At 37.9% G+C, this 25,084-nt stretch overlaps 1 protein-coding gene across 2 annotated transcripts; it reads right to left on the bottom strand.

Annotated features, from left to right (window-relative positions):
- Positions 1-16,741: 16,741 nt before the first annotated feature.
- LOC134652645 (ras-related protein M-Ras-like) lies at positions 16,742-24,377 on the bottom strand. 2 transcript variants are annotated; one of them, XM_063507809.1, is made up of 6 exons: positions 24,253-24,377; positions 24,040-24,134; positions 20,344-20,497; positions 18,631-18,784; positions 17,653-17,815; positions 16,742-16,887 (listed from the first exon to the last, which is right to left on the bottom strand). In XM_063507809.1, exons 2-6 carry the CDS (start codon positions 24,076-24,078, stop codon positions 16,804-16,806), a joined length of 594 nt encoding a protein of 197 aa, XP_063363879.1. In that variant the 5' UTR covers positions 24,079-24,134; positions 24,253-24,377; the 3' UTR covers positions 16,742-16,803. The 2 variants fall into 2 exon arrangements, with proteins under 2 accessions (XP_063363879.1, XP_063363878.1); XM_063507808.1 differs by having other exon boundaries at positions 24,040-24,371.
- Between the last annotated feature and the right edge of the window lie 707 nt (positions 24,378-25,084).

Genomic DNA, 25,084 nt, shown 5'->3' with positions numbered 1-25,084 from the left:
AACTGATTTCATTGAATTGAAAATTATTAGGTAAGTACTTACAGCTAATATGGCAGCGGTCAGAATGTAAGTACAACGTCGTCGAAGGCAGAAAACGAAATGCTGAAAATTACTAACACTTTAAATTTAATTAACTTGATGTAACTAAATTATTATAATTTACTCTGTTTGTAGATTGTAAACGTGTTACTAAATTAAATTTGCACAAGTGCAAAGCACGGAATACGTCTGTACTCAAATACTCGTATACCTGTCTTACGAGAATAATTATTTGTGAACATAATTTACATTATTATCAATACCTAGTTGTTATTGAGAAGTAGGTATCGTTTGTGTTACGTTTCGGGTTTGTAGCGAATCGAAAAGTTATCACTACACCTTATAAAACAAAGTCCCCCGCTGCGTCTATCTGTCTATATGTCTGTATACGAGTATTCGCGATAAAATCAAAAACTACTGAACGGCACAACAGTATTTTTGTGAGTTATTTCTACAATAGTTTTTTTGCATTATAAAATACCTTTGTGCGTATAAATACTGCACGTCAGCACGTCACTCATTATCAGTAAGTATCCAAATTTAGAAGTACGTCTTACCGCTAGATTACCAAGGCTTTAAAGGCTTAAACCAGAAACATTGTCTTCAAGCAAATTCAGCCGCAAATGCTCGTCGGTCGAGTCTCGAGTACCACGAACAAAAATTTGAAATTTTCTGTCTTAGTCACTCGAATAATGTTAGATAAAGATGGATATTTCGGATTCAATCATAAATCCGGCGGTCTTAGCGGGCGGCTACTGGTAATGCTAAGGGATTAGAACTTTGTTAGTTTACTTTAGAGTTTCCCTAAATGTTGATTCTACTGTGTTCTGCATACAAGTTTAGGGTTGTTAGCGCTAAATATAGACAGAGACAAACTTATCCGTGGATTTATAACGTTTTGTTTAGTTTCGGGGTCGTGCAGAGATTTCGGTCTTATCTTAGTTAAGTAGTTAGTTAATTTTACTGGGCATTTTCCGTAACTACGGCCGTGTGTCTTGTTGGTGGTGACCCCCGTAATCCTGTTTATGAAGCCGATGATCCTGGGTTCGAATCTCGGCAAGGGCATTTATTTGTGTGATGAGCAGGATGAATCTGTTTGTTACTGACTCATGGGTGTTTTTTCTATGTAGGTATTTATATATTATATAGTATTCTGATTACCCACAAACACAACAATGCTTCGCTTGCAACGCCTACTGGTGTGTGTGGCTCCTGTGATGTTGCTTATATCCATGGGCGACGATGACCGCTTCCCACCAGGTGGCCCTACTCTACTTGTTCGCTAACTAAGTATATCACATAAAAAACACAACCCCTTATTATGGGGCTTAGTCAATTTGTGTAAGGATGTCCTATCATATAATTTAATAACATCAAAATAAAACTGTGACATCTTCTGATGTGTTATTTTAAATGCTACCATTGACGCTGACTGTACTTTGAGAATTTACACAATATAACGGATTCTCAATACGAGGGCACTCGATAAACTTTTTTATATGGGACTCCGCAGTTCAAAAAGGAATAAAATAAATAAGTACCGGAGGAAATTGAAAAGCTTTTGTTATTTAAATGAATCGATTATACGGATGCTATCGAAATCATTGTATTTCAACACCACAATGATTCGAATTCTGTCGTAGCGTTCGAGGTCGCAAGGATTAAATAATTATATGTTTAGATATTTTTGGCAGAATAACTAGAAATGCACATGATCCAGAAGGACTAAGATGGCCGGCTCTTTGTTATTTGTCACCACGCCTGTCACGTTCTAACAAGTTTGTAAGTGCGAAAGTGACGAATGACATGTCAGGTGATAAAAACGCGACCATAATAGGTACCGCTACTGTAGTCCAAATTTTATCTTGATCGGTTCAACGGTTTAGGTTTTTTTTTTTCAATGTACTGCCTTTTTATGGAACCTAATACTAGCTTCTGCCCGCAACTTTCTGTGCGTGGAATGATGATGATCAAACTACTAAATTTCATCTAAATCTGACTGACAGACAGACAGTTACTTTCGCATTTATCATATTAATAGGGATTTATTAACGGAAATGGTAAATTCGTGCGATTCCTTGCGTAACTCAAATGTCATGGCATGTCAAACTGCAACGATATATCAAGATATTCAATATTCAAAGATAAAATTACACAAGCGGGACTGAGGTTCTACCACCAACATCGAAAAACGTTATCTGCCTCTCTGTCGCTCGAATATGCAAGTACGATAGAGAGGCAGATAACGATTTTCTATTTATCCCGAAAATCTCTTCAACTCGAGTGAGCTTGGCAAACGACGAGAGATTTAACATTTTATTTCCTTCGGTATAATATTAAATACAATTGAGACGTAGCTGTGTGTACTTAAGATCATTTTAGCTGTCTTCTGTTTGTTATTAAAATTAATGAGATCATTAAGCAGTTTTGTTGAATAAATATTTTTATAATACTTCAAGAGCTATTCCAAAATAAATAAGGGCTCCAATAGGATTAAGCAGTTACTATGCGTCGTGAGTCGGACCACGAAAAGTGTTCTTTCCAAGTGTTGCGTCTGGTTGCGTCAAGCATGGAGTTTATAGGGATATCTATGGCATTCTTAATACTGCCAAGTTTGTGCAAAGTTAGCATGGTTAGAGTCTAGAAGAACAGACAATTTTAATATTTTCACCTTATTTTGTTTTTTGCTTATTAAACTTTATTTTGTTTGTGTACTTACTTAAAAGGTAAATAAACGTCAAAACACGAAACTTCGGGGCCTTAAGAGTATTTTACAGCCTCTGTACAATGTCTTTTAGGTGCTGAGAGTAGATCTCGTCTACTAGTAAGTATCTTCACAACAACTGACAGATCGTGCATGTGCTGTGATTTTGTCCAGATCAGCGATGCGCCTTTTTAAAGGGAATAAAATGCTATGTAATCTTCTAATTCTTCTTCCTCGTTTTCTCATGATTCGCGACTACATAAGGTCTTTTTTTTGTGCACCAAGGCTCTCCATTCTGCACGTATTCCGCCGTCCTAATAATAGGCCTGGCAGGCCTTCTTCACTATACCCACCCAACGGGTCGGTAGATGTCCACTACTCCGTCCTGCATTTACTATGTCAAACACAATGCGCTTTTCCCAATATAAGGTAAAGGGCCCCTGTTTCGGCAGGTTAAGGCTCTTGAGAGTTTGTATATTACCAAGCATTTTTTTTAAATATTACTAAGCATATCAACACGTTGAAAGCTTTTGAGTAAGTTATATTAGTTCTTTGTTAATAATTTAATGTATAAACTATAGGGTTTTAGTTGAAACTTTTTTTTATATGAATTTTTTCGTGAACCTCTTATTTGGCTCCCATTTCGTGATACAAATTTAGCTCAGCTCCTAAGTTCGTGAATTCGTGTCCCCTGTTTCGTAATAAAGTTTTCTTAGAGTAATTGGTGATAATTTGCTGATAATCATTTTAAATTACCTACTTACGAGTAATTGTAAGGTCAAATTAAAAATAATATTGAAAAAAAAAAATTAAATTGAGAGCTAAGTAGCAGCTTTTTGTACCTACTCGTCGACTTTAATGGTTGAATTAAGACTTCGTAAACCATATGGGTACTTTAATACTTGATTAAAAGCCGAAACTACTTACATAAAAAAAAAAAAAAAAAAAAAAATTTGACCAAAAAATTTTTTTTTACAAAAAAAAAATTAACTATCTCATACGTTAAATATAAACATACACAAAAATAAATCAAATAAATTGAATTATAAATAAAATTGTGCTAGTAGTTAATATGAGAAATTGAGAATATAGGGTAATTGTGTCTGTTTGCCGTCCAGTGCCTGTTTCCGTCCACTTGGCGGAGTTGCTACAAAGAATTGCGGAAAATTTGAATATAAACAAGCCTTCTCACACATGTTTGGATTTGTTGCAATCCATAATGTCTAAGCAATATTTTTACCAAAATAAAAGTGTTATTTGACAAATAGCGGCTTTAAAAAAAATTATGTAAGTGGCGGCCTTGCATCCAGAGCTTGAAAACGTCATTTTGCAAGAAAAAAAAAGTGTTGGCGGCAAATGTTCACGGTAAGTTTATTAATTAATTTAACTAGTTTAAGTTACGTTATTGGCACATACTGCAACTTAAAAGTATAGTAAACGCAATTTTAAGTGTTTTTTATAGTTTTTTCATAATAATCTTTGATAAATTTAGTGGACGAGTACTGACATACTAATTTTGAAAAATATTTAGTTTCCGACCACACGGACGGTAACTGGAACAGCTAGGTGAGTATTTGTTATGATCGTTTTACTTCAAAAGACTTATAAACTACTATATATTTTCTCTTAAAATGATGTTTCTTGCTTATAAGATTATACATTTTAGTTTTCGTCCACGATTTTGTCAGTGTTGCTTGATTAAAATCATGTTTAAAATACGTGGTCGAAAACTAAAAATAGCTTTAAATATTGTTTCAGTTTTCGTCCATGTACTATGAGTGGTGTAGACGAGATTTATTATTACATGATTACTGAGGGCGAAAATAGCAATTCGTGGATGAGTTTCGATTTTGTTCGACGAAATGAAAGAATTGAACTGAGTCCGACAATGAGACGATTCCACGAATTGCTATTCCCACCGGAGCATAGTGGTTTGCCCCAAATATGCGAGGAAATAAGTTAAAATAGGCAATTAATTATTTAAGCATCAAGCATTACTCGAATCTTAATATAAAAAATGTCAAATCTTACGATTTTCCCTCCTTAATATCTCGCGCACGAGTGTGGAGCGGGCTTTAAAATAATTGAAATGTCTATGATTATTAAGCAGTATTTACACGATGTTACAAAATAGTCCTGCAAGAATGAGACATATAATTGTCTCCCTATCTCGCTCTATATCCTACAGCATGAACTGATAGCTGTACCAGGCCGTGTGGATGCTGGTTTAATAAGTATCTGTTTTTCGCTCTCACTTAAGCCCCGCATTCACACTCCTACCTTGTAGGCCGCCTCGTAGTCCGCCTCGTTGGGTAGGATTGTGTATGGGGGTTGTAGACTACGAGCCGTCCTACCGTTTAGCCGTTTGTAGGACGGCTCGTAGTCCACAACCCCCATACACAATCCTACCCAACGAGGCGGACTACGAGGCGGCCTACACGGTAGGAGTGTGAATGTGGGGCTTTATAAAACTGCGTCCTTAAAAGCCATCTCTTTCTCGCTCTCACTCATGGGTGCGGTTGTCTGTTACACGGCTTTAATGGACGTACATACGGCGGATCACCTTACACACGATCGAACGTGCGCCGGACCGCAAAGTCACGGTCCGGGCGTCTGTAAGGCCAAGCGCGCACCACGATTTTAATTTTTGCGAGACGATTTTAGAATCGCGCTGTAATTTATCGCAGAAAATTCACTGCGCGCACTGCGATGAAAAGTCGACGATTTGTTCATTCTCGACATGGATTTCGTACCAGTCGCCAGGCGTGAAACAATATGCAATCGCTGTATGACAGTATTTATACCACAAAGGTGATCTCCTTCTATTTCTATAATTAAACGGTCAACATCTAGCGTCTCATCTTGTGACTCCATTGGAGAAGCAGGTTCCGATATGTTGACTCTTGGAGAGCGAAATGCCGACTGAGGTCCGGGGTGCGATTTTATTATCGCAGTGCGCGCGGGGCCATACAACTCCGTATGCTGCAATTCACTTTGTGACAATGGCGTCGCGAGCAGTCGCGGAAAAATGTGACAAATCACAATTTTAAAATCGCTGCGATTTTTTTGTCGCATATGCAAAACAAAACTAAGTCGGTACTAGTAACGTACATAGCTTAAAAATAAATGATTCCTTATTATATTGATATTATATATTATAAATGCGAATGTAACACTGTTTGTCGGTCTGAGTCCTGAGGAAGGAAATATATATAAATATTTATCACGAAAATAACCATTCTACGCGGTCGAAGTCACGGGCAGAAGCTAGTAACTAACTAAGAATTATCTATATAACATAAAAACAAAAAATAAAGATAGGTATAATTGATTTTCAATGCAATAATGCACCCTACAGTACTTTTTCATACAGTGGACGAAAACTGACTCATACGTGGACGAAAAGTAGCTCACAGGCGGACGGAAACTGAAATAACCCTACTTTTTCAAAATATATTTTTTATAAAATAAACCGTAAATATTATTTAAGGTCACGTAATATTAACCTAAAATAGACAATATGAGCAATACAAACAAATATAGCACATTTAAGTAAGACTACTTAAATATTTTTTTTTAGCATTTCAAAGTAGACATCTCCTATAATTGGACGGTATCTGACACAATTACCCTACGTGGAATATATCTTAAAAATTTAAACTCGGGTCACATTCAAACTCGTTTTATGAGAATTCTAGTGAAAAAAACATATACCGAATTTCGCTCATACGAAACTTCATGAAATACATTAATTGTTTTCTAATTTATTTTTTTAATTATCTTCGTTCTTATATTTAAAAACAAGCACTCAAAATGTATCTAGAAAATTCTTGATTCGTTAGTGGCACGAAACAGGAGACACACGAAAAATATAATGACCGCTATTTCGTGAGTCGATTTATTGCAATTTTAAGGTATTTCTATGCATATATTCAATCTTTTTTCTTATCAAATCAATTACTAAGGAACCCACAGACACACTCCCAAAAACTTTTTTTCGAATGGGTTTAGCTTTTCCTTCCTATAAGCTTAACAAGTGAGAGCGCGCACCTTACGCCTAAAAAAAGTGCACGCATACAACACAGCTGTTCGCGACCGTCTGACAGTTTCGACCGTCGTATTACTCTCAGTTTAATCACTAAAATATTGGTTATTATTTTATTGAAGAGATTAAATAATACAGATTTTTTTCATATGTATAATTTGAATAAAAAATATTTGTATTCCTTATTATTTGCGCCAGAAACAAAACTAACGAAATAACGTACTAACACGAACTTGGGGCCCTTTACCTTATAATACATATGTGGTGTTTTTTTGCTCCTATATACATACATGCTTTTAAAAGGCACCGAACGGAACCGCCTAGAGTTAGACCGATACGTGTTATTTTTACGTCATAATTTCATGGAAGTTTACCTTATATTGGTCTTACTCTAATTAAGAGATCCTTCCCACGTTAAACACAGAATATAAATAAGATGAAGTCCCTCTAACTGTAAACAATCCTTTGTTTTAAACTTTACATTTTAAACACGTTTTTGTACCCAGAATTATTTCTTTAATTAAGTTGTGTATCATCTGCCCCACGCATACCAAGTGACGTTGGTAAAGCATTGAATTTGGGCTTTATTGCATGGAAATACAGTACACAATCAAATTATTTTAGAATGTTACTTCCGCTTGTTATGTGAGGTGAGGTAGGTAGCTCTAGATACAGGAGATTCTTGCTAGTGTTGGGCAACACTCCGGGTCCTTTGAGTTGAGTCCTCTGCTAAGACTTGCCTGTGTTTTTCAGACTCATATTATAATTAAGTCGAATTTCGAGTTATTTTCGTTAATGCCAAAATGTAAACTCAGCGCGTAAGAGCTGGGTTCTCTTAACACAAGTGTCTTCTTCATTTATTTAAAAAGAGGCACTAGCGCAGATACTTGTTAAGCAAAATTTTATTTTTATTTATGCTGTCATTTATTTTATTTTCAACTTGTTACAGACACGGGTCTTTTGTAGAGACTTTCGTCCTTTTTAGGGTTCCGTACCCAAATGGTAAAAACGGGACCCTATTACTAAGACTCCGCTGTCCGTCCGTCCGTCCGTCTGTCACCAGGCTGTATCTCACGAACCGTGATAGCTAGACAGTTGAAATTTTCACAGATGATGTATTTCTGTTGCCGCTATAACAACAAATATTAAAAACAGAATAAAATAAAGATTTAAGTGGGGCTCCCACAGGGCCGGATTAACCCTAAGGCAGAGTAGGCAACTGCCTATGGGCCCCGCCTCGGCTAGGGGGCCCCGCCTCGGCTCGGGGGCCCCGGCGGCCCCGCGCGCCAAAAAAAAATGTGTTTCATATGGCCAAAATTCATAAATAATTTTTTATGGGACCTACTTATACCTAATGTCCAATATCAGTTTCTCAGATCAAATGATTATGTAAATTATGTTATTTTATAGCTTTTAAAGACTGTAAATCGAGCTCGAATTTCAGGCTCCCTAAAACCTCATTAATGAAACTTCGGCCCTCCGAGTAACTCTTGTATGACACAATATATATAGGTATTATTGTTGAGTAACATTTGACGATTGGTTCGTATCAGAGCGCTGCTTTCTTACAGCTCGACCTTCGGCGTAGCTTTTTAACAAATATAAACATTGATTTCAGAAGCTTAGCCTTTTGCCTCGCATGAAAGCTCACCTCGCTGGTTATAAGTACGCTTCGGGCTTGTTAAGTATGTGGAGATTGCTGAGCTCGACCTTCAGCCTCACTTTTTACCTCAATTTTTGGTTCCTCTACCAAATCTCTTCTTCAGCTTAGCCTTTGGCCTCGCTGCGCCAAGCTCGGCCTGCGGTCTCGCTTTTTAATACAATGGACATTGGTTGGCGTCTGTGATCTAGCTGAGCTTATCCTGAAGCACGGCTTTGACCTCGCATGAAAGCTCGTCTCACTGGGTAACTTCGGATTTTTAGGCTTTTTTAACACGCTTTCACAATTTTTTCACAAAAAATTTCGCGCTCGCTACGCTCGCGATTTTTATTGCTTTTCCGAATTACCCTGTGCTTACATGCTAGTTTGACTGTACATTTAAACACGTGTAAATTATTTATTATTAAGGTTAATTTTAATCATGTGGCTCGTATGGTCGGACAATCGCTCTTCAGCCTCGCAAAATATTTAACTACTTATTGAAAAAAAAAGAGCTCTCCCCACACTGGACGCAAGGAGGAATCGGCAAAAACTAATATAAAAAACCTTTATGTCCACGCAAGAGCGAAAAAAACATCGTTCGGCATGTTCGGATCGGTTCAACCGACACCTGAAGGTTCTCATTACGCAACCGCAAACTTACTTCCCTGTACTGAACAACTGAACTTATGTATGCAGAATTAACTGTAAGGGGGCCCCGAGCATTGCACTGCCTAGGGGCCCCGACATGCTTGCCCCGAGCGATTGTCCGACCATACGAGCCACATGATTAAAATTAACCTTAATAATAAACAATTTACACGTGTTTAAATGTACAGTCAAACTAGCATGTAAGCACAGGGTAAATCGGAAAAGCAATAAAAATCGCGAGCGTAGCGAGCGCGAAATTTTTTGTGAAAAAATTGTGAAAGCGTGTTAAAAAAGCCTAAAAATCCGAAGTTACCCAGTGAGACGAGCTTTCATGCGAGGTCAAAGCCGTGCTTCAGGATAAGCTCAGCTAGATCACAGACGCCAACCAATGTCCATTGTATTAAAAAGCGAGACCGCAGGCCGAGCTTGGCGCAGCGAGGCCAAAGGCTAAGCTGAAGAAGAGATTTGGTAGAGGAACCAAAAATTGAGGTAAAAAGTGAGGCTGAAGGTCGAGCTCAGCAATCTCCACATACTTAACAAGCCCGAAGCGTACTTATAACCAGCGAGGTGAGCTTTCATGCGAGGCAAAAGGCTAAGCTTCTGAAATCAATGTTTATATTTGTTAAAAAGCTACGCCGAAGGTCGAGCTGTAAGAAAGCAGCGCTCTGATACGAACCAATCGTCAAATGTTACTCAACAATAATACCTATATATATTGTGTCATACAAGAGTTACTCGGAGGGCCGAAGTTTCATTAATGAGGTTTTAGGGAGCCTGAAATTCGAGCTCGATTTACAGTCTTTAAAAGCTATAAAATAACATAATTTACATAATCATTTGATCTGAGAAACTGATATTGGACATTAGGTATAAGTAGGTCCCATAAAAAATTATTTATGAATTTTGGCCATATGAAACACATTTTTTTTTTGGCGCGCGAAGCCGCCGGGGCCCCCGAGCCGAGGCGGGGCCCCCTAGCCGAGGCGGGGCCCATAGGCAGTTGCCTACTCTGCCTTAGGGTTAATCCGGCCCTGACTATAAGTGCCTACATCCACTTCAGCTGACCTATAAAACCGCATACCTAATGTAATAAAATTCGCATGCGAGTTCTCGCACCGTCTAAATGAGTCATTAGACTCAAAAGACTCGAGTTCCTACAACACTATCTACCATTCTTACCGTAGGCAGGTCACGAGTGGACCCTGGATTACGGGTAAACCTGACTGACTAATTGTCACGGGACCTGGACATTGCCTTAATCTCGACTTAACGGACAGATATAAGCTGCGGCAAGATAGTTAAGCTGAAAATGTGTAGGTAAATAGGTAGGTATATATTATTACAACATATTTTTATATGCTCTAACTTGACTTAGGTTAGGGGAACAAATAAAATCATTTTAATATTTTGATTTATAAATATTATATAAGAGATAATGAACTGAAATAGATGTCATATAGTATAGACAAAAGCGCGTAAGTCCTCCAGTGATCCAGCCTTCGCCGCCGGTGGGCCTTGGTCACTCTTTGTTAGTGACATCTGTATATCAGTTAAAATATTATTTAATTTCCAATATTACTGCCTACTTTTTACTTAACATGCGGTATACGTAGTTTACGATCATTGACGTATAATATCTAAGGGCGGGCTAATGGGGCACTAAACATCGTACTAGTTCAGCGGTGCTACCCACGAATTCCAATCGTGCAGTCTAGTCTAACGCGACTAGTTGCGACCAATAGCGCGCGTAATGCGAACTCGTCAACCAATCGCGCGCGTGATGCGAACTCATCAACCAATGGCGTTGTAGCGATTTCACACCGCTGTACTGGCCCCTGTCATGCCTCATTATTATTGCCCGTAAAGCCAGTGCCTAGATATGTCAATGTTTACGATTAGTTTAAAGTTTTGATATTGTTATGATTTTACCTTGACAGGATCGCAGTGCATTTCGATCACATCAATAAAAACAAGCGAACGAGCAATATGAAAAATCGCCCGATCGCCCGAAAATCGAGACGTTTAATATAAAATAAGTACCCATACGTCCGTCCCTTCATCCCTTCCTGTCGCCGCAACAGGTTCCCGCTTTATGTAGGTAAATAAAATAGTCAAAACGATCGGATGCATAAGCATACAATAAGTACAGGTTGCCCCAAAAATACATTGATAATTACGATTTAAATTCATCATACTTGTAAGTTTTTACTTGACTACCACCGCTGACGAGACGGCGACTGAGGTGATCAAGAGATCCCAAAAGTCATCATTTGTTTTGAAATAATTGAACTGTACTTGGTCAACCAGATCTTACAGTAGAAAAAGGCGGCAAATTTGAAAAATGTAGGCGCGAAGGGATATCGTCCCATAGAAAATTTGAATTTCGCGCCTTTTTTTACTGACAAGATTTGGTTGACCAGCTATACTTATGCATCAAAGAATTGACAGTGGCATTGCCGGCATCAACGCTGCAGCAGACCGTTACAACAGTAGGTAATGCAGCTGCATTCGCCATTCTATTGATTAAATGTGTAACTAGTAGCGCCATCTATGGGTGAGTAGTGCCGGCAGAATAACTACAATGATTTATAACTCAAGATAGGTTATAGGCGTTCCAAAATTGAAGCTCTTAACTTGTGACAAATTGGACAAGTTGCCTTTAGTCGCGGCTGGACAAGCGAGAAATGTGCACGTGCTAACGAGCTCCCGCACACCGAAAGAGAAAGAGATGACCTTATATTTAACAACAAGTGTGACAAAGACAGGTGGAATGAGAAAATTAATCAAAGATAACCGATTTCTTCGTAGGCACAGAAATAAAATATGGAAGTATTTTTTGTGCTCCTCAAGTATGAGTATAACCTATCTATGGTTATATAATATCATTGAATAACAATCAAGTATCAGCTGCATTGCCTGCATTACTTTTGCGTCATTACTGATGCTGAGGTCGCTGTCACTGTGATGGATTGAAAGTTCTGATCGTGGTATTAATACGGCTACAAACATAACACTCGTCTTTTTATCAAGGGAATTTACAGTGAGAGCGCGCGCTTGGACGCCTCAGCAGTAATGACGCAACTGTAAAGCAGCTGCAGTTGCCATTTGGATGTCACCTTTAGCTGATCAGTGATCACTTATTTCCATTGAATAAATATTATGTAACTATTAGCGACATCTGTGGGCGAGTAGCAAAAGCTATTGGCCAATGCCGTGTAGCTACACGTGAACGCTACGAGGTAGCTACGAAACAAAATAAAATCTAACACACGCTACGCCGTTGGACTACCATATTTTAGAAGTTAAAATTTCATATTTTACCAAAAGTATATTTAGTTAGAGTGACATTTATCAAATCTTTAAAAAGCGATGTAGGTTATGATAAAAAGTTCCCAGTTTGAAATAAAACAACTGATACATTTCTACATTTATTGTATGTTACAACATATAAAACATAGATTAACAACAATGTACAATATTTGTGTACTACGCTACTTGCCTAAATACAGGGGTTATGCGTTGCCATTCAATCTACATCCCTATTACAACGGGATAAGTCTTGAAATGGCATTTGTGCAACGTACTAACATTAAGCCGGCCTTTGAGCTAATTGACAAATCTAAAGGACGCAGTTATGGGTTAAAACTGTTGGTACAACACTGCCACAAAACAAACAACAACAACAAATTAACAACAACAATAGCAAAAAACTTTTTACAGTACATATGGCTACTTTTCCGCACTAGTGCGCAAAATAGCACTTTGCGTGCGTATGTCGAAGCTTTAAAGTGCCATATGTACTGTAAAACGTTGTTCGATACACGTGCGAATAGGTAATTCGCAACTCGTGTCGATTTAAAACACTCCCTTCGGTCGTGTTTTAATTTATCGCCACTCGTTTCGAATTTCCTCTTTTTCGCACTTGTATCGAAAATAACTATTACAGTACATATGATGCTACTTTCCCGAAGTAGTGCGGGAAAGAGCACTTTCCGTGCGTATGTCGAAAGTTTAAAATGCCATATGTACCTACTGTAAAACATTGTACGATACACGTGCAAATTCCTCTTTTGCGCACTTGTATCGTAAATAACTATTGGAACATTGTCTTCGGAAAAATGGATATGCATGGTTGCGTCCCTTAGATTGGCCAGCTTTGGCCCAATATGTACAGGCTTTTAGCCCACGAGTCCCACAGAGTTTAAAACTTGTTAGTCAAAAAACGACCTTAAAGTTTACAGTTTAGATTCGAATTTTGAATCTCTTCGTTGACTCTTTGGGCCTCAAGGTTAGTAAAGCTATGTGCAATGGGGTGTCGCGGCCTCTACCCTATATATGCGATAAGAGTCCGTCCAAGCTAACTTTGCACTTTGTTCTATACAAAGTGACAAGTGAAAGTGTCATTATAAATTTCATATTTTCATAGAAATTTGACACTAATGATGACATCACTATTAGCCACACTTTGTCAAATGCCATGCACCGTTAGCTCGGTCCGACTCTAGCACACCGATGCGCCCGCTACGGTGTGTGATACGTAAGTATATTAGCGTCCCGCTCGCACACCAGAGTGGATCCGTATCGAATGTCACCTTAAATAAAACACTTATTAACAATTTCAATTCCTTTTCGTTTTAATTACGTGCTACATCTACCGTGCGTGGGCTTTAGTTACCTTCAGGAATGTTTCTATATATTTTTCATCCGTTTTATGTGTCGAAAAAACATTAGACTTTGTTTTTTCAGTGTATTTGGGTGAATCAACTTCTTCTCACTCGTCGCCATGGTGACGTGACGGTCGCCTGGTTCACTTTAAAAATAAGCAAACATACAGGCTGCTTCCTGTAACAGGAGCAATAAATTAAACTGTAGGCTGGACTCCTCAAACTGACCAACATTTGTTCAGCAACTTTTAAAAATAACTCATGTTTTGATTTTGATTACACTTTAAAGTTTATTCTAAGACGCAATGTATTGCAAATTTAGTTATGTTTAAAGCGTGACAAGCAACGTCAAACACACTGATGTCAGCGTACATTGAAGGCAATATTCATTTTGTATGAAAAAGAGGAAATCTAAAGGATTCATAATTTTTAAAAGTTGCTGAACAAATGTTGGTCAGTTTGAGAAGTACAGCCTTTAGTTTAATTTATTGCTCCTGTTACAGGAAGCACCCTGTATATTTTATGGCAGTTATAAGCTTGTTGCGTTGTCATCTACTTAGCCGTTGACCTACTTATATTATTATGACTTCGTAAAGACGGGCCTTACGGGCACCAAGAATGGTGTCAGCACAGCGACACCGCTGCATGAATGCGAGCCAAGCGTGCAGTCCAACGGAACTAGTTGCGACCAATCGCATGCGTGATGCGAACTTATCAACCATTCGCGTTGTCGCAGAGGCACATCAAACGAGAATGTTCGGTCAAAATTAAATGAACGGGCCTATCTTTACTTTATAAATCTTTGTACTTGGCATAATTAATAGAACGTACGTACGTACATGACTATGAGCGTACCATCTACTATTATTGTCCCCTGGCTGACAGGACCGAATAACAACAACAAAAATTGATCCACCCATATCGGTAAATTTTATTTCATGACATTAGTGAAACAATGTATCTAGATAATGTATTTATACGAAACAACACTATTGATAAACAAAAAATAATCGGTGAAAAACAGTTGTATAACGCTTTTAGAACAGTTATAACAACAACTACCTATATTTAACTGATTTTCGGTGAACCTTATGTCTTAGCGATTAAGGTTGCGAATCGTCAGTTAAAACTGGACGATGGTCTGACCCACGCACGTTTAGAAAATGCTCCCAATTTAATCCTAAGCTTAGCAAATACTTCGGTGTCTACGCGTCTACTGAAAAAAAGTGTTAGTCATTTGTTTGTTAGTTAATAAATTAGTTAGTAGTGCTCGCTACTCGCTGCTAGATGTCGCTTATTCAAAGTTGTACACACCACTAGTTAAATTTGAAAATAAACATGTTATTTCTCTCCAGAATCACAAGCTCATCCGATCCTAATAAGAGAACAAAAGTGTCCTAAGATTTTTCCAATCCGTTACCAATTCTCATAGATTTTGTATAATAGATTTTTTTTATTGTGATGTGTAGATACAACTTAAAATAAATAACCCCTATAATAGGCATTACAGTTTGAGACATAACGAAAATCTAATTTTGTATTTTTTTATAAAACATACCAGCAGAAGTGTAGACATCTAAGTTTTGCTTGTTATCTCTTTCACTCTCGCAGCTCCTAGCTTTAGAGCGAAAGAGCAACACTCTAACTATTTACTCGAATGATTTGTCAGAGATCATGATTACATATTTTTGGTAATTTCAGCCTTGTGGTATTGCGAATGTGATGTCATTTAATTTAAAAGTTAATAACATACATAAGTTATTCCATAATAATAACATTTTCAAAATCAAATTCTAAAAGGTGGATTCTGGTGAACCTGGAAATAAAAACTAGGTTTTAAAGTAAGAATTTGCTTTGGTCTGACATCTACTACCTACACCTACATACAAACCAATTTGCTCTTATACATTAATAATAAATTATAATAAAGAAACTGTATAAATGCAATAAATATCTAAAAAATAAATTTTCAATAAATCCTTTATGTAGCTTACAGACTAGACTTTGGACAGAGACAAGCAAAAAATAAGGATTGGCAATTTCCACATTACAAATTTTCTGTATAAAAGATTAGCAACTGTGTATAGAAATGCAGTCTTTATTATTTACTCGTCTCTGCTCTGGATAAATAAATGCTTGGCATTTGTAACTACAATAACCAACAAATAGAACTACAGCGGTTTTACGTCTCTCCGACTCTCTTACATAAATATACATCCACATATTTAACAAACTCTTATTTGTGTGCAGTTTCATTTTTTAAAAACTGTTCAAAATAAGGGACCTTGATTCTTTATTCAATACAAAAACCGACCTTACGACTTAGCGAATTAGGTCTAGTTTCAAATACAGGTTTCAAGAACATTTTCAACCAAGTTTTTTATCCTATTAAGGTTACTTCATATTAAAGGTCTGACATAGGCCACTTAATAGGACAGTTGAACTGTCGTGAGCCTCGAAATTAAAATTATTACCGGTTACTCACGTTAATTTAGTCGAATAATTTCTAAACATCTCATGTTATCTATATATATTTATTAACGTCATGTTGAAATATGTTAAAATTTGAGGTAAAATAACTCCCAACGAATGAAAGTTTCCAAAATTGCGTAATTACATCTTAATATTCGGAAATGTCTAAATTATTATTCCGTGGGAAAGGAACATTTCCACTCCCACTACTTTATTTCTTTTGCAATTTTCGTATAATTTCCGAGAATGAGACAGTTTTCTTTTTGTTTTCCGCGACTTGCACATTTGTTCTGTTCTCGCCTTGGAGGATATAATCAAACGGAGACGCCATGTCTGTAATTTTCTGTACAAAACAGTCTGCCGATTTTTGCGGGGGAGGGGAACGTCAAATGTATGCGTAACGTAAAAATAGCCATGTCAGATAAACGTCAGTCCATACATTGTGTATGACCGTTGGCCGCCTATTTTCGACAGAGGGGAAAGCCTGTTAATGGCTACTCCGTTTAGTTGTATCCTCCAAGGTTCTCGCAACTCACAGCTTGAAAGTAGCAGCGAATGGTATCTGCGTGAAGTTAGCCGCGTATGGACCTCAGAGCAGCGCACACTTGCCGAACTTCCGGCGGCGGCGGTCTTTCTCTTCCTGCTGAGGGTGCTTTCGGATTATTCGGACGAGCTGTGGACAAGATTCTTTCTTTAACTCACAAATAATTTGTCAAAAGGCTCGTGAGGCTCGTAAGGCTCACGGTATTTAAGTACTTATTCATTTCAATAAAATTTAAATCATATCTAATCATAATATTGTTTCGTTTCGTACAATTTTCACCCTATAGAAACCGACAACACCTCGCCTCAACCATAGAGAAAAAAATACATAGAGTGCTCACTCCATACATCAGGTTTAGTACCAAAAAGACTATTAGCATCTAGCATCGAGTAGCGGAACTATCAGTACTCCTACTTGACAATAGATGTAGCACCGACCGGAAAGTCTTATCTCAACAGCATAAGACTTTCCGGTCGGTGCTACATCTATTGTCAAGTAGCAGTACTGATAGTTCCGCTACTCGATGCTAGATGTAGACACTGAAATTAATAGTCTGAACTGATGTATGGAGTGAGCACTCTATGTATTTTTTTCTCTATGCCTCAACTTAATGATTGATTTTAAATACAAATACAAATAATTTTATTGAGAAAAGTATAGTACAGTGGTTGCTCTTAAAGACTAATAATTTATAAAGACAAGTGATTTACAAATGCCTGAACTAGGATTCCCTGTGTTTCAGGCAGCAAAGGACTATATTAATTATTTATTACTTATTCACTGAATTAGTAACTATAGGTATGGTACACAATATAAGTCTTATTACTGATATAAATGATAGCGCGATGTAGGAATCATCCGGCGACATCTAGCGGACGTGTGAGTAAAGTTTACCTCGTGGAAGGCCCGCTCGATGTTGAGCGGCGGTTCCTTGGCGCTGGTCTCGATGTAGGGCACGCTGAGCGAGCGGGCGAGGTCCCGGCCGGCCTCCTCGCTGACGGCGCGCACGTGCACCAGGTCCACCTTGTTAGCGGCCAGCAGCATTGGGTACGAGTCCCTGACATTTACATTAACTGTGTTATTATAGCTGGTCAACCAAATCTTGTCAGTAAAAAAAAAGGCGCGAAATTCAAATTTTCTATGGGACGATATCCCTTCGAGCCTACATTTTTCAAATTTGCCGCCTTTTTCTACTGTCGAGATCTGGTTGACCAAGTATATCTGCTCCTCTGTCGCTCTTACATTTCTGAGCCATAAAAATTACGCGACTTGGATCCAGGGGATAGTAACGTAGGTAATAATCGCAGTGTACAGATTAAAAATAATTCTGAACGAGGGCAGTTACAATATGGTGCCGTGACCAGGATTTTCAATAGTCTTTAGCCGTTTGTACGATGTGTTTTCTGGTGATGATTTGTGCAAATAAGATAAAATCAATTGTAACCAAGTACCAATACTTTCACTGACATATTTATAATGAAATTGTGACTCTGCTGATAAGACCAGACCAGTCCTAAGGAATATGTGGCTTCTTTTCGATTTTAATATCCGGCTACATATTCAAACTGTTTTGTATTTTTCTGTATTTTGAATGCTACGATATATACCTACTCTTAAGTGGAGCTAGTTCTGTAAACTTTTTATCACTACACCTTATAAATCAAAGTCCCCCGCCGCGTCTGTCTGTTTATGTGTTTGTATGTTTGCGATAGACTCAAAAACTACTGAAAGGATTTTCTTGCAGTTTTCGCCTATTGATAGAGTGATTCTTGAGGAAGGTTTGTGTATAATTTGTTAACCCGTGCGAAGCCGCGGCGGGTCGCTAGTGTGCAATAAAGAAATGTTTATTGTTATCTTTGAGTACTGTGTTACCTGTCCTTAACGCGCAGGATCTGTGTGTGGAACCGCCGTAGATTACGGAAGGACTGCGGATCCGTGACCGAATACACGAGGAGGAACCCGTCGCCCTTCCGCATGTACTGCTCGCGCATCGCGCTGAACTCCTCTTGGCCCGCTGTGTCCAGTACTGGAAAATAATGGAGTTGTATAGTTTTGCTAGAAACTATCTCATTTCAAACATAGACAGAGAAAATCATACTGCCTTGTCTGCCTTTGTCTTATGCTACTAGCACCAAAAAGAAAGGAGTATAGTTTTTTATTTTCTTATTTACTGACAAATTTGGTTTGCCAGACTACATCTCGGACATTATCCTCTTTAAATGGTCCATAACATTACTTGTCGCAAAATATCGGACTAAGCTCACTCTACACAGCAGATGAATTGTGGATTGTCACCCAATTTCTTCTACTTTTTGTTACGACAAACTCGCTGCAGGGTTAGTTTAGACGGATTTGGATACCACTTTGCTATAACTCCTTTGGTTCAACACAAGGATATAACTCGGTCGGCACAGACTACGATGTACGGTTTATTTACACGCGATGAAGTCCTGTTTTGTTATTAAAACTAAAGAAGTTAAGCCCTTGCTACACGGTCGCCGACAAGCCCCCAGACCGCGTGGCCTTGGTCCGTCCCGGACCGTGTAGACAGTTGTTTCCAACAAAATTTCGTTTGACCTCCGGACGCCCTTGGCATGCGAACGCGCGCCAGCGACCGCGGTCTGAGCGGTCGGTCCGGAACCGTGTAGCCCGTCGCCAACCACACTAGGCCATTTCGCTTGGAGGACGCGCCGTGTGCGCTCGTGTGGTTAATAGCCATGCCATGGGTACTCAGTAGCAATAATTCATCAAATACTTTCCTCTTCATTCTTAGAAAGTTATGTATGTCCCAGTAGCGTAGTCCAGCAAATTCATTAAGTTGAAATGACTCAACAAATGCCGTTTTCTGAGCCAGCGTTTCATTCATATACCCTTTTCTTTTTTTACAAGCTTTTTATTAACTTGCAATATACCTAATGTAAGTATGTAAATATGTTTGTACGGGTCAAATCTTGCAAGTTAAATTAGACCCACTTTCTAGTTTCCGATGGAGCTGAAAATTTGCATACATATGTCGGGTGACAATGCATTATTATGGTACCATAGAGCCGATCTGATGATGGAGACAGGAGGTGGCCATAGCAACCCTGTGATAGAACAACGCGACCTAATTGTGTTTGGGGTTTTTAGAATTGTCTCGACGAGTATTAGTTGCCTGTGGAAAGAAAAGTACAGTCAGCGATAAAAGCTTGTACCAAAAATGAAATTTTTGACAAAAACTTATTTTTTTGTCATTGCACTAGTATGAGTAGGTTATGAAATTTGGCGCACCGGCCAATAAGTTTTGCCGCCCCAGAAGTCAAGGAAGAAAAACAAAATGCAATCCGCCAGGAGTGGCATACGCCGCCCTTAGGGCCATACACCACTGAGTAAGTGAGTAGGTACTAATGCCACGCTAACTTTCTGAAAGGTTACGGGCCATTTTGTGCGCTTGCAATACGTGTTGTCCGTCCGCGAGTTCTGAACACACTGTGGTCTGCCACCGTCTAGCCAGACAACTCAGACGGACCCACATACCAAGGGCAGACCAAGGTCAGACGGTTAGTAGGCTTGTCGGCGACCGTGTAGCAAGGGCTTTAGTCTCACCATCGAGGATGCACCACTGCCCGTCGACCTCCGTATGTTGTATGTAGGAGTCCTCGATTGTGGGGTCGTAATCCGTCACAAATAGCTTCTGGAAGAACTGGATGGTGATGGCACTCTTGCCCACACCACCATCGCCTACCACCACCAATTTTACCTGGAAAATTAAATACATAATTAAAAACAAAGTTGCATTGTAAAACAGTTGACTGATGTATTTCATACCGCAATTATGGCAAAGAGAAAATTCTACCAAATGCCAGTTAAGGGCAAGTTGCGCCAAACACATTTAGCGGAGTGATCAACGTCGCTCAGGAGTGAACTACATAGATGATTTAGATTATTATTGAAGAGCAAACAGTTTAATTATGGACAATGGCTTAAAAATATACAACACTAACATTATTTTATTATTGGACGGAAGATACATAATTACTTATTAAGTGTACAGTTTTCATGCGAATGTGACAGCATCTAATGCAACATCCTTCGAGATTAGGGTTATTGAATCTAAATTTAGGAAAGGTTTTGAAATTTCGCCTGTCGTGAGTGTTATATTTTCAAATGCATATTGCTCAAGGGTTAACTGGAAGAGATCCCTGAAAGGGATAAGTTCGCCTTTGTACTAATGATGTGTGTTCTTTCATGTTTTATGTTTCTTTTTGTACAATAAAGTTTTTTACTACTACTACTACTAAGAAGGAAAAATAAAATTACAAGGGTACTGGCAAGTCACAAGTATTTTGATGATAATACTGGCTCTAAGTACTAAGGGCTTTCATTTTTGTAGTAAATGCATTGAGAATGTTAAGACTTTACAGGCTAGACAATGCTACATTAGTGAGGGCTATTTCCTGAAGAATTTGACTAATAAAAAAATATAAGTTTGCCACCCAAAGACGTATAAAATGGTTTCCTATTCTATTTTAATTTTAATCTTTATTTTGACAAATCATAATTGCATTGGTCTTGGCAAGTTTTGATGTCTGGGCGACTAGAGGATATAGGTAAAGTAGTTAACAAAAGCCCCCGTTGCATGTGATATCAAAGCGTTCAGATTTATATTCCATATTATTATTAACTAAACAGATATAATTGCATATCAATAAACTTGAATATATGGAAATGACATGTAATAATCCAAATTGAATGTAATTCATTTTTCTATTGACCTGTTATTCATTTTATTTTATTTTAATTTGACGATCATTATGAGATATCCGTGCTTAGCTTAGCCATATTGACATTGTTTTTTTATTTTATATTACAGTAGAGTCCGGTTATAACGACGCCTAAGGGACCGCTGGTATTACGTCGTACTAACCGGACGTCGCACTAAACGAACTGCCAATTTTAATAATTTTTTTAATCAAAATAATGACATCATTTTGTATTTATTAATACTTATGCGACAATCAACGAAAAAAAAAACATTTTAATTAAAATATTCATTTACGTTAGTATTATAACACTTTGTCTTAAATGCAGAGACTTGTGTGTTTAGAAGAAGCCACTTTTGTAGGTTCACACTCATCATCCGCAAATTACTCGAATCCCGTAAAATAAAAAGTCGTAATTTTTAGGGATCTAATCAAGGTGACAATCGTACATCGACAATCAAAAAATAAATAAGTTTTTTGTCAAACATTTCAATTTTGACTCAAGCCTTTATCGCGGACTGTTTACTTTTGTTTCAACAAGCAACCTATACTCAATTGAGACAATTCTTACAAACCCAAACTCAATTAGGATGCGTTGTTTTATCAAACAGTTCCTATGGCCACCTCCAGCTCGAAGGTACCAAAATATTGCATTGTCACCCAACTTACATAATTATGTATGTGAAGTTTAAGCTCAGTTGAATAATGCGAATTGGGTTTTATTTAGTTTGCAAGATTACGAAAAGTCACAGTTTTTCATCTTGCTGCGTATAGGCAAAGGGGGGAGGGGAGTTGGGTGCGCGGGACGGAGTAAGCTTCTTACCAACAATTTATTTGTAAAAATTACGTCGCTCGTCGTTGTAACCGGACTTGACGGATGGATTTTGTGTCAATTTCCGTCGTTAAAAGCGGTCGGTCGTTATAAGCGGAGTCGTAATAAACGGTTGTACTTTCATAGTAGCTCATACTAAAACCAAACAAGTGCTTATACTTACGTCGCTATAAGCGGTTGGTTGTTATATGTGAAGTCGTACTAATCGGACTCTACTGTATTTGACATTGTTAATAATTTAGTTAATTAATCGATTGCTTATAATGGTTTTTAAATTGTGTATTGCTTGACATTTGTATGACTATAATCAATTGTTATTTTCCTACTTGACGATCATAATATAAATTCGTATAGATTAGTGTAAAATAATTTATAGTAATTTCATATTATGAAATAAATATGTAAATCTAAATCTAAAATCTTATTCCTGAAAATTACTTTAAAATTTTTGGCATTCAAATTAATCTTGTGGTCCCAGAGACAACTGACAACTTTAGACACCAACATTCAATATAGATGTAGCAATAATACCCAAAGATTAATTATGATCAGAGGTCGGATAGGGTGAGCTATTTACCTTATAATTTGACAAGTCTTACGTCATATTATAAGGAAAATAGCTCACCCTATCCGACCTCTGATTATGATTGACACCAAAATTTAACTGTCATCAATATTAAATTTCCAATGATAATAATTTATTATAACTAAGCCTTGATTTAAACTACACACGTGCAATACAGACTTTATGTAATTTTTTTATCATCACATCCGTCAGGAGAGACCCTCACACTAACATATTAATAGTCCACATACACTGTCACTTCCCAGGAATATCGACATGGCCTACGAGCGCTGAAAACAGATGACATACTGCAGCCAACAGACAACTGTCACCGATCACTCGGTGATTCATGTTGATATTGTTTTATTTATAAATTATTGTCCTTTGTGTTGTGGCTTGATTGTTAATGTTGAATAATAATGATAACCAAATATAGAAACAAACGTGAGAATAGGCATTGTGACATATAGGTGTAGTCTATAAATGTAGGTGGTCTAAGTACAGTCAAACCCGCTTAACACATTCACTGCCGAGAACAGAATGTGTGTTCATTTTGTACTGGAAATGGGGCGCCCGGCACCGAAAGTGTTAATCTGATCACTTCTAATACTTTTGCTCATGTAATATGTTACTTAAACTGGTTCCTGAAACTTATTTTATGACAGTTAAGACGTTTTTCACTTTAGACACGGTTTTAGAGTATTACCTGGAGAGAATTCTTAAGCAGGTTGTATTGTATAATGTATGAAAAAGATTAATAATACCTACTTATTTTTAAGAATACAATTTAATTTAACAAGAAAACTGTAATAAATTCTGGACTCACAAGCGTTTAACTGTATAACAATAAGACACCTAATACATACTACTGTTAATTCTTAATCTTTTTTGCTGTCATAAATAGGAATACCCATTAGTCATCAAGAGGAAATATCTCTCATTTGTTTCTTATTTCTTCAGTACTTGCTTCTGCGTATAAACACGCAACATGGTCAAATACAGAGTTTTGGACGAGAACTGTGAGTAGAATATTATCTATTAGAGATAAGATAGCGTTGTTTTTGTCGGACGCGTAAAGTAATAATTAAAAAAGATATTATAGCGTCCGATTTTTGTTATTATTAATCAAAACGCGTACGTACCGTGGGCAAGTTCTCATTAGGAGGGCCTGGGCGCGTCATGGTCGAGCGCGCGCCGCCGATTCCAGCCTCCGACTCCGATGCTCATGGGATATTATCTGAAACGCACCACGGTATAAACAACTATTTCCTATTGGCAAGTCGCAGTGACCCCACGCCCGTGGCCCAAGCACGGGTCCCGTGACGCGTTTTCATATTAAATTATGATATAATCACCTCATTGTTGCTAAAAGCTTTTAATGTGCGCGCCGGTGGAATTATAAGCAGTGCTAGTGATGAGGATAACGTAACTCAAGTCAACGCAAAAGGTAAAGCTGTTTGTCCATTTTTCCTTCCCCCGACCCCGTACGTACACTGACAGATCGATATCACAAACGAAGTGTACGAACTGTACGAAGTTGACAAGATTTTTGACATTGACAGCTGTCAGTGTCGTCATGAGTCTGTTCAAGTCATATCTTTAAAAGCTGGATTTTATTTCGGTTTTCAATCCTTGCATGTTTACAGGGGATTTCCCTGCATGTTTTGTTTATCTGAGATGGTCTGAGGCAAGTCTGAGGTCTGAGACGTCCAATAAATAATGAGGAAGCATATCTTTTGATTGATTGATTGTGCAAAAAAGCCAAACGCTTATACTAAAAATAATTGTAATTATGTTTAAACGTGATAACCTGATAAGTGATAACAGTCGGCGTACTATAGTGTGTCAAAGGTCTGTTTGATTTCAAACATAGACAGAGAGAATCATACTATCTTTGTCTAACACTAGTACTAGCACCCAAAAGAAAAGGATGAGTATAGTTTTTTTTTGTTCCTATTTACTGACAAGATTTGGTTGACCCAGGCGGCGTAGCACGGTCGCGTTTTTATCGCTTGTCACCATGCCTGTCACGTTCTAACAAGTATGTAAGTGCGAAAGGGACGCGCATAGTGATATGCGATAAAAATGGAACCGTGCTGCGCCCGCAGTATACAATATATTTGTCGTGTTTACTAAGTCCTCTTCCTTTTTTATAAGCTTTTATTTACTTTCACCTGTCCCGTTGTC

This window comes from Cydia amplana, chromosome 12, assembly GCF_948474715.1.
Source record: "Cydia amplana chromosome 12, ilCydAmpl1.1, whole genome shotgun sequence".
Classification (NCBI taxonomy): Eukaryota; Metazoa; Arthropoda; class Insecta; order Lepidoptera; family Tortricidae; genus Cydia; species Cydia amplana.
The sequence above is the reverse complement of the archived record's forward strand: the minus strand, read 5'-3'. Positions and strand labels throughout refer to the sequence as shown.

Excerpts from the sequence above, each read along its gene's own strand:
- LOC134652645 (XM_063507809.1), bottom strand. The coding sequence starts at position 24,078 with ATGACGCGCCCAGGCCCTCCTAATGAGAACTTGCCCACG. Across the intron at positions 20,498-24,039 it reads CTAATGAGAACTTGCCCACG|GTAAAATTGGTGGTGGTAGG; the intron begins GTACGTACGCGT and ends TTAATTTTCCAG. Across the intron at positions 17,816-18,630 it reads ATCCTGCGCGTTAAGGACAG|GGACTCGTACCCAATGCTGC; the intron begins GTAACACAGTAC and ends TGTAAATGTCAG.